Consider the following 9,565-nt stretch of genomic DNA (forward strand, 5'->3'; position numbering starts at 1 on the left):
CAGAGCAGCAATGCAATACAATGAGCAACAACAATTGGAGGTGTGCTCAGCAGGGAGCGGTGAAGTTGATCTTTGATCTTCAGAACAATAAAAATCGTCCCAAGTATACGAGTGGAGACGTGACTAGCTGCACACGCACACGTATGCTTCTGTATACTCGAGGGACCACAATGACCCTCAGTGGAATGCCTGGCGGAAATGTGTCTCACGATGATGACATCACTGTGTTGTCTATCTTTTGGGTAGCAGATAGGAATAACAGCTTTGTTATATTTTGGGTTGTTATTGACGTCACTGACGGGTTAGCAGGTGTGCCTAATAAAGTGTCCTGAGTATGTGACAGTGCGACCGGAGGTCAGGATGTTTGTCGGCTTCCAGAAGACAAGCTGCTTAGCGCCACGAGATGAGCAGCTCACAAGTCCTATTTTAAAGGCTTGCCCTGAAAGATTTTCAAAGCTCTGAAGCAGAGAAGCTAATGCGCCATTTTAGCTCATGCCGTCATCACACGTGATACGTTGGCAAGATCGTTACAAATCGGGAAAGCTGCTGTCATGGCCTTTAATTTGAGGTATCATGACATACGCTTTGCTGAAAGCAGATTTTTCACCTAGTTTGACTAAGGAGGCAAAGAATCCCTACGTCCAAGATCAGCTGATTTTATGTTGATGTGTTTGACACTTATTTGGATTAAATGTATTTGAAAATGGTTCAGTTTGGTGACTTTCCAATCATAAATAGGAAAGTAGGAAGTAGACTGGACCAGACTCAGGAAGTAGTCTATTCCTTTTGCAAGTTTCCATCTTCCACTGATTCACTTCTTCTTTCAGAAGTAATCAGTAAAGATTCCGAGTAGGCCGTCTGAGTCTGTGATCCAAATAAGGCACGTTTCTTTATTTAACCCACAGTAGTGAGTAAGGCCGAGATTAGCGTCTCTCGTAGCATGCCGGTCACAAAGATGCCCCCGTGTCGTTCTTGTGGCGGCGGTGGTAAGAGGCTGCAGCCGGCCAGGTCGCTTCATTCTGATGAAGCAATAAAATGTCCAAGGAAAGAACGTTGCCGTCTGACGAGCACCCGTTGGCAGTTAACTTCCTTTTTTAGGAAACGGCCACAGACGCTTGTAAACGCTAAGCACTAACAACCAAATAAATAACGGGACATTCCAAAGAGGGAGAAGCTCTCCCAGTAGTCATGTCGTCACCTATTTACTTGGTGTTTTTTATATTTTTGTATAAAAGAAAGCCAATATCTTTCAACATTCAACTGAGTGAAAACCAATAAAATGAAAAATATTTTAACCATTTTTTTATTTACATTTTGAATAAAAAAAAACTCATTTATACACATATACGTATATATATATATTTATCACAATAAATGATTTTTTTATTATTAAAAACAAGAACCTTTTTGCTCAATGTTTGTTTTCTGAAGTAATTTCAACAAACGTATAAAAAAATAAATAAAAAAAAGAGACAAGTTGTAATGTCAGCTTGAAGCAAGCAACCATCTATTACTTTAAAAAAAAAATGCTATTGAACAGCAAACTTGACTATGTTCTGGGTTTGGTGGCGAAGGTAAGGTACCCGGTGTGGGCAGGCATCTCGCGAGGCGGCGTGGTCGTCTTCAAGGAGACGGTGGCGTGATTGGAGGCGGGAAGGGGCGGGGCCTGAGGGGTGGCCGGGGCGTCGGGCCCGAAGTCGGGAAGTGGCATGGAGACGGTGCGGACCTCGTGAACTCTCAGCACCACCTCCAAGGTTTCCACCTCCTCAAAGTTGTGAGCCAACAAAGCCTGGCATGTCCTCTGGACTTGTTCCATACACGGAGAGAACGAGCACACGCGACCTCCTGCTGGGAAAACACAACACGTAAAGCCTAAAGTCATCATGAAACTGGAGGACACTGCTCGCATGGCCATTGGAAACATGGCCGGTGTGGGGGGAGGACGCTGCTAGCATGGCTATTGGAAACATGGCCGGTGGGGGAAAACATAAAAAGGGCTTGCCGAAAGAAAACCAAACTACAAATGCAAGCCATGCAATGGGGTGGGGTTAACCATCTTGACCATCACTGTGGCGGTCGCGACATTTAGCATTGCGCCGTAGGTAACGCCATGTTTGCCACAGCTGCATTAATGACCTGCCAGGGGTGATATGACAGCAACTTCGGTGCTGTTTCCTTTCAGGAGAGGACCACATAGCCACGAGCGAATGAGGCGAAGCGGCCATAAAGTGGATGGTCTCTGTGGCAACCCACAGGGGGGGTTGATGATTAAACAAGCTCAATGGGCAACCAATCAACAGCATACTCGGCGCATTGTTAGGCTCGTATTTGTTTTATGCGCTTGCATCATGGAAAGAGGCTGGAAGGATTGCAAAATGTGGTGGGGCAGTGGGGGGGGGGGGGGGGGGGGTTAGGATGTCAAGGACCTGATGGAGAGCAGCTTTATTCTAAACAAGGAAGTCGGGTGGCTCGCCAAAACCACGACAAGAGTTACGAGCTAGGCGAGGGAACGAGAGAGAGAGCAGAGAAGAACTTGCCAGCAGCAAACTGAAGCATTCTGCTAAAAACTGAAACTGAAGAAGTGAAGAAGACAAAATCGGATTTTGTTTTGTTGCTGCGCTTACGGGCCAGTCTGCTTACCAAGTTCCACTTTTGGGAGGACGCAAATGCGGTCACGTGACCTTGCCGCTGCGCGGCTCTCTATGGACATGCGAGACGAGAGCTGCAGTCGCGCGGCGGCGACTCCATAAAAGGCAGTCGAGAGGGGCCGAGAGCATCTCCAGCATCTTGCCTCCTGCCTTCGCTTTGCCCACTGCGACGGTTTTCAAAAACTGTCTTTGATGTTTTTACCAAGGAACATTCAAAAAGACGTTTGACTGTCTTCAATGACTTTTGTCATAAAAATCTTCAGTTATCACAAAAGATTCGAGAGCGTTTTAACAAAGATTTGGTTTCATGACGCAACGTCAGAATCGTCTGACGCTGAAGCCTCTTGATTGTTGAATGTCAACGCTAAATAGCTTAGCATCGTCTTACCGTGTGCTTACCATGCGCTTTGAGGGCGATCTTGGCGTGTGGCACGGCCTCCCAGGGGCTGGGGATGTCCAGAAAGATGGCGTCAGCCACGCCCGCCACCCCGAAGCCGTCCTTGCAGACATCGGCGCAGGTGACGGTGACCAGGTGGTCCACGCGGTGCTCGGCGAACTCCTCCTCTGCCTTTTGGGCGCGCTGTTGGTGGAACTCCACCGTGTGAAGGTGGCCCGTCGGTGCGATGCTGCGCAAAATGGCGTGAGACAAAGACCCGCTGCCCGTACCTGAGGAAAAAACAAAACAAAAAAAAAACACATTTTGTGAGTGAGACGCTGGGAGGAATCCTGAAAAATTTCAGACTTCACATGGGAACACTAAACGACAGAGTAAAACAAAGTAATGTGAAATTAAAATGATTTCGACCAAGACTAGCGGGATGAGAAAAACTTTAGACGAGAACTCCGTACTGCGTAAACGTCAAACTACGACGTGTCAGACGAGCGATTTGAATGGTAAAAGACCTTGGTTGCCATGACGACAGAGAAGCTTCAAAGTGGATGCTGACCAATATTATTGTCGACCCCCCACCCAAGTCATGAACCCAACAACTAAATGGGGGGGCTGTTTCTGTGGCAACCAGCCTCAAGGTGACGTGGCAATTTGATGCCAAGGCGACAACTAACATTTGCACGCCTGCGTCCACCTTGAATTCATCAGCAGGCAAAACATGAGCAACATGATGAAGCACCGCCATGACACACGTGCACAAACAGCCCCTGCCGCCACCAGGCCAGTAAAGGCAAAAATTATAGCGAGTGGAAGTCAATGTGAGAAGTGAGTCAATGTGAGTATTAGCCAAAACACTTCCAAGATTTTCCCAAATTGTAACGTACATCCATTCATTTCAGAAAATATTGCTTGTGTCTCCTTGAAGCCATCTTTAACGTTTACAAACTCAAGTACGTTGGACGACCAAATCTTTAGTGTTAACCAAAACACGCAACAGGTTTGCCTACAATGTCATTACTGAGCAGTGGCTTGTTCAGAAAGGCGATACGGCAGTTCCCACCAGACTCGCAGACGACGGAGCCTGGCTTGAGCTCCAGCATGAGCGTGATGGTGGCGATGTCGGTGCTGTAGAGGATCTGCGTGCGGTGTGGCAGCGTGACGGTCCACAACTCGGGTGTGGGGTGCAGCACGTGCACCCAACCCCCTTTACTGCAAGTCACCTTGGCGCCGTAGCGCTGGCCGATCAGATCGGCCGAGTGGCGAATGGCGCCGTAGCGCGTCTGTGTCTGGCCCCCGTGCCGCACCTTCACCGGCATCATGGACTCGTGGCCCAGGTACACAATGGCCACGTCGCCGTCGCGGATCTCCTCCGAATACTCTGCAAAACTCATGACCCGGCTGCTGTAAAACGTGCAGAAAACAAAAATAGATCAACTTTATCGCACACTAAATTTGCATGTAAATAAGATATACAAAAACACAGCCAGAGTTTAAATTGCTACCCTAAGATAATTTTTTGTTGTTATTTTTAGTGCATAATACACTAGTATATTTTTTGAGAGGTAACTTTACACAAGGTGGTCAAACGGACAGAATCACGTCACTTAAGAGATAAATTAAATTGGTATCAGCTATTACGTGTTTAAAAAGTCCTTGAGCTGAACTGATAAGATTACACTACTTAGATTTAAACGTCTTCACAATTTAGGCATTCGTCAAATTCGAGCATTTATGAGGCCAATTTCAACTTTTTAGGATTACTACAACACGTCAAATTTAGATTAATAATAATAATAACGCAGGGATGCGTTTGACCCTCCACATTAATAACTGATAACAAAGACAAAACCAGGAAATATTCCTTTTTGGGACAGGATGGGTCCAAAAAGTGAAAGTAAGATTGCGAGCATGCGCGATGACTTCCGTGCTAACCACGTTAGCTTTCCTGTCTAATGCAAAATGGAAAACCAAATTCAGTCAAAACTGGACTTACCGCGTCAACAACACTGCTTCTTTTACCTTTCACAGAGAGCTCTAACTTCGAAAAAATAACTTTTTGCAACTATTACAAGCATGAAACCATGTAGACGTGCATATAGCCACATGTGTTTGCGAGTTCACAGGAAGGTGGGCGAAATAGACCGGAGGTAGACGCATAATGTAGATCAATACACTTCCTGGAGCGGACGGAAGACCCTAAATGCGATCGCGCAGCTCATTTGTAGATCTACGTCTACCGCTACGAGAAATAGCAGGTGGTTTTTAGAATTTCTTTGCTTGTCGAGTGGAAAACTACGGAAGAATAAAGTAGTAATATGGCAGAGGATTAGAGCCAGTGAAGAAAAACAAAAAGGGGGTGACAGGATTCTGACTTTTTTTCTCAGAATTCTGACTTTAAAGTAAGAATTCTACGGTAAACTTTAAAATGTCAGGGGGTGACAGGATTCTGACTTTTTTTTCCCCTCAGAATTCTGACTTTAAAGTGAGGATTCTGGGAATAAAGTCAGAATTCCCACTTTCTGACTCAGAATTGAGAAACTGAGAAAAAAAGTCAGAATCCTGCCATCCCCTTTTTTTCTTCACTGTCCCCCAATCCTCTTCCGTAGAAAACAAACAAAAATGTCAACTTTTGATTAAAATTTGAATATTTGACCACAGGCAGCTCGATGGGGCACTGGTTAACGCGTCCGCCTCACAGTTAGGAGGGTGCCCGTTCGATTCCACCTCCGACCCTCACTGTGTGGAGTTTGCATGTTCTCCCCGAGCCCCCGTGGGTTTTCTCCGGGCACTCCGGTTTCCTCCCACATTCCAAAAAAAAACATGCTTGATAGGCCGATTGGGCACTCTAAATTACCCCTTGGTGTGAGTGTGAGTGCGGATGGGTTGTTCGTCTCTGTGTGCCCTGTGATTGGCTGGCAACCGGTTCAGGGTGTCCCCTGCCCGATGACCGCTGGTATAGGCTCCAGCAAGCCCGCGACCCCCCTGGGGACAAAGCAGTACAGAGAATGGATGATGTTTGACCACATTCTTTTTTGTGCAACATACATAAATTAGTGATTTTATGATTTGAGTATATACAAAAGTCCATAAAGCGATATATTGAATGAGAAAGGACACTATTTCAGGCAAGATTATATTTCCGTACAAATATAAAGTATTTACTAAACAGTATTTTATTCATACTGTATGTTTTGATTGCATCAGTTTAATATTTTTGACATCATTTTGGTTTTATTGGAAGTACAATGCTTTCTCTATTCCGGACGTCCGTCATCCATTTTCTGAACCACAAAATATGTTTATGAATTTATTCAAAACAATTACTTACGCGGTTGTGGTATTTTATTATGCCCACTTTGACCACAAATTATGACAAATAACGCATTTAAAACAGGCGAGGAGGCGTCGTCCAATCAGTGTCACGAACGACGTGAATGGGTGCGAGCCTCGTCCAATGTGGATCGAGCAAGGGGCTCTATAAATGATGATGTCAGCTGGCGTCGTTACGCGGACGCTGAGAAGAAGAGAGGGTATCTTCTTGTCGGACCCAGATTGTTGCTTGTTTTGGCTCGTTTGCAGGAAAAATAGGGATTTTCGTATCCGTCCCGGCTAGTAGTTGTATTAATCAGCCGCATATCTGCAAAGCAAAGGTAAGAATTTGGATTTGTATGCATGCACGTGCAGGAGCTATTTCTAAAATTGAAGGATTGAATGATGGAATGACGTGCATTGGCCTATTATCGGACACACAATGAATTGCATCGATTCACAGCACAGCCAGTCCACGCCTCCAAGCCAAGTTCTGTTCTGTACTCTTAGTTGTCTGTCAGGAATGGCCATTAACAAATCGTGCAACCAGATTAACATGAATCTCACTTTGTCATGGTTGTGACTCTTGAAAGGAAACACATTTTGCTGCAGGAGGAGATTGGATTTGCCACAGATTGTGTATTTTTTTTAAGACAAGTATCTTAGTCTTAAAGCCAAACAAGATGCTTTAGTGAAAATTCTCAGTACTAATTTGATTAGTAAAAAAAAAAAAAAAAACTGCTAAAAAACTGCATAAAATCTAACTATGTGCGTTCTGACATAAAATTCAAGACACTACAAAATCCTTGTGTGGTGGTGGGGGAGTGCAGAAAAGTCACCTATTTGCTGCTTTTGTGTTCAGGCTAAAGCTAAAAGTTTCTCTTTAGTGACATCTCGTGGTGTCTTGGTGTCAATGGTGTATGTTGAAGTGGGTAACGTGCCATTTGGCCATAATTGGTGCTTCTCAGCCATCTTGTGGCATCTATGGATAGTTATAGATAATTCAAGTCAGGGGTCAGCACAGTGTTTTGGTTCCTCCAGCTTTGTCGTGCGTTGAGTGATTCTTTCTTTAGTTCTCGAGTTCTTTGTTGGCTTTACCTTGTCGCCAATGAGTCTGGTTTGCTCACGTGTAGATGTCCTCTTTCTCTTCCTCCGTTCCCGGCGGGTCAGGGTGCAGACATGCCGTTCGGTAACACGCACAACGAGATGAAGCTGCGCTACACGTCGGCGCAGGAGTTCCCGGACCTGAGCCAGCACAACAACCACATGGCCAAGGTGCTGACGCCCGACATATACGACAAACTGCGGGCCAGGAAGACTCCCAGCGGCTTCACGCTTGATGACGTCATCCAGACTGGCGTCGACAACCCTGGTGAGGTTTTACCTTTTGACTTGGATGGTGGATGGTGTGTAGCTATGCCGGTGAAGCTTATCCAATCAGATTTGTCGTGCGCCCAGGCCATCCGTTCATCATGACTGTGGGCTGCGTGGCGGGCGACGAGGAAACCTACGAGGTGTTCAAGGAGCTCCTGGACCCAGTCATCAAGGACCGCCACGGAGGCTACAAACCTTCCGACAAGCACAAGACTGACCTCAACGCCGACCACCTCCAGGTAAGTTGCACCAAATGCTCACTTCTCCACATAATGGCGCTGCGCTTGCATGGTTTCACGTGTGTTTTTTTTTTTTTTTTAGGGTGGCGACGACTTGGACCCCAACTACGTGCTGAGCTCTCGGGTGCGAACGGGCCGTAGCATCCGTGGATTCTGCCTGCCGCCGCACTGCAGCCGCGGTGAACGCCGAGCAGTAGAGGAGCTCTCCATCCAAGGTATAAGGAATGCTGCTGGTGCTGGGCAACCTCTAGCGGCAGCAGGCGGAACAACACTACTCCTGATTTTGCCAATGATCCTTTAAAAATTCAGTGGAGTCCACAGTCAGCAAAAACGTTACAATCTTCACTTGGGGCCACTTAAAGAAAAGTCTTTGAGGGGCGGAAAATTTTTGATTTCCTCCCCCCCAATTGCCATAAATACTGTGGTAACAAAAAGTTCACTTTGCAGCTCTGGCGTCGCTGAGTGGTGACCTGAAGGGGAAGTACTACGCCCTGAAGAACATGACTGACGCCGAGCAGCAGCAGCTGATTGACGACCACTTCCTCTTCGACAAGCCCGTCTCACCACTGCTGCTGGCGTCCGGGATGGCCCGTGACTGGCCTGATGCCAGGGGCATCTGGTGAGGACCCACCCCCAGTCCCCACTCCTCCCTCACCCAAGTGACCTTGTGTGACTATTGCGTCAAAGGCACAATGACAACAAGACCTTCCTGGTGTGGGTGAACGAGGAGGACCACCTGCGGGTCATCTCCATGCAGAAGGGGGGCAACATGAAGGAGGTCTTCCAGCGGTTCTGCACCGGACTCACCAAGGTTAATGACATGACATTACAAAGACCTCGAAAAACACTTTGAGGTCAATGGCAAAACATCTTTCTGAAAAGTAACACCGTGCCGCTTCGGCGGTTTTTGCATTGCAGATTGAGAGTTTGTTCAAGGACCGCGGCCACGCCTTCATGTGGAACGAGCACCTGGGCTACGTCCTGACGTGCCCGTCTAACTTGGGGACGGGCCTGCGCGCCGGCGTCCACGTCAAGCTGCCCAACATGAGCAAGCACGCAAAGTTCGAGGAGGTCCTCAAGCGCCTTCGTCTGCAGAAGCGAGGAACTGGTGGGTTGCCCTGAACTTGGATCAAAAACATGAAATTTGCGGACTTAAAAAAAAAATGTTTGGTCATCTTTTTGTGTGCAGGCGGCGTGGATACGGCGGCGGTCGGCGGCGTATTTGACATCTCCAACGCCGACCGTCTTGGTTTCTCAGAGGTGGAGCTGGTCCAGATGGTGGTGGATGGTGTGAAGCTGCTGGTGGACATGGAGAAGAAGCTGGAGAAAGGCCAGCCCATTGATGACCTAACACCGACGCAAAAGTAGGAATACCTCGGCCGCGGCGGAATTGTGGCCCGCTTTCCTTTCCTTCGCCTGTCCCAGAATGCATTCTACCCCCATGTGTGTATTTCAAACATGGATCTGCAATAAAATCTGTTCCCAAGAGAACTTGTCCTGCTTTTGTTAAAAGCACTCTAAGGACAAAACTATTGGGACATTTTTATTCTACTCCCAGGCCGGAATCAAATAACTTGTCACTCAACAGTAATTGTTCAATTGTA

General features: G+C 46.9%; 2 protein-coding genes across 7 annotated transcripts; one reads left to right on the forward strand and one right to left on the reverse strand.

Moving 5' to 3' along the window:
- Positions 1-1,287: 1,287 nt before the first annotated feature.
- Positions 1,288-5,202, reverse strand: trmt61a (tRNA methyltransferase 61A). Of its 6 annotated transcripts, XM_049739968.2 has the most exons (5): positions 5,033-5,202; positions 4,260-4,440; positions 4,100-4,175; positions 3,048-3,314; positions 1,288-1,848 (listed from the first exon to the last, which is right to left on the reverse strand). In XM_049739968.2, exons 2-5 carry the CDS (start codon positions 4,428-4,430, stop codon positions 1,550-1,552), a joined length of 813 nt encoding a protein of 270 aa, XP_049595925.1. In that variant the 5' UTR covers positions 4,431-4,440; positions 5,033-5,202; the 3' UTR covers positions 1,288-1,549. The 6 variants fall into 6 exon arrangements, with proteins under 6 accessions (XP_049595925.1, XP_049595923.1, XP_049595924.1 ...); XM_049739966.2 differs by having other exon boundaries at positions 4,100-4,437; XM_049739967.2 differs by having other exon boundaries at positions 1,288-1,845; positions 4,100-4,440.
- Positions 5,203-6,521: 1,319 nt separating this feature from the next.
- ckba (creatine kinase, brain a) lies at positions 6,522-9,452 on the forward strand. Its single transcript, XM_049739964.1, has 8 exons — positions 6,522-6,689; positions 7,519-7,720; positions 7,807-7,961; positions 8,044-8,176; positions 8,409-8,580; positions 8,649-8,772; positions 8,880-9,069; positions 9,151-9,452. Exons 2-8 carry the CDS (start codon positions 7,528-7,530, stop codon positions 9,327-9,329), a joined length of 1,146 nt encoding a protein of 381 aa, XP_049595921.1. The 5' UTR covers positions 6,522-6,689; positions 7,519-7,527; the 3' UTR covers positions 9,330-9,452.
- Positions 9,453-9,565: the final 113 nt, after the last annotated feature.

The sequence above is a fragment of the Syngnathus scovelli genome, chromosome 14 (genome assembly GCF_024217435.2).
Source record: "Syngnathus scovelli strain Florida chromosome 14, RoL_Ssco_1.2, whole genome shotgun sequence".
Classification (NCBI taxonomy): Eukaryota; Metazoa; Chordata; class Actinopteri; order Syngnathiformes; family Syngnathidae; genus Syngnathus; species Syngnathus scovelli.

What these genes read in the sequence shown, in the direction of transcription:
- trmt61a (XM_049739966.2), bottom strand. Translation starts at nt 4,430, where the DNA reads ATGAGTTTTGCAGAGTATTCGGAGGAGATCCGCGACGGCGACGTGGCC. An exon ending in CTCCGTCGTCTGCGAGTCTG is followed by an intron (nt 3,315 to 4,099) that starts GTGGGAACTGCC and finishes TTTTTTCCTCAG; the next exon opens with GTACGGGCAGCGGGTCTTTG. An exon ending in GATCGCCCTCAAAGCGCATG is followed by an intron (nt 1,849 to 3,047) that starts GTAAGCACACGG and finishes GTGTTTTCCCAG; the next exon opens with CAGGAGGTCGCGTGTGCTCG.
- ckba (XM_049739964.1), top strand. Translation starts at nt 7,528, where the DNA reads ATGCCGTTCGGTAACACGCACAACGAGATGAAGCTGCGCTACACGTCG. An exon ending in TCAACGCCGACCACCTCCAG is followed by an intron (nt 7,962 to 8,043) that starts GTAAGTTGCACC and finishes TTTTTTTTTTAG; the next exon opens with GGTGGCGACGACTTGGACCC. An exon ending in AGAGGAGCTCTCCATCCAAG is followed by an intron (nt 8,177 to 8,408) that starts GTATAAGGAATG and finishes TTCACTTTGCAG; the next exon opens with CTCTGGCGTCGCTGAGTGGT.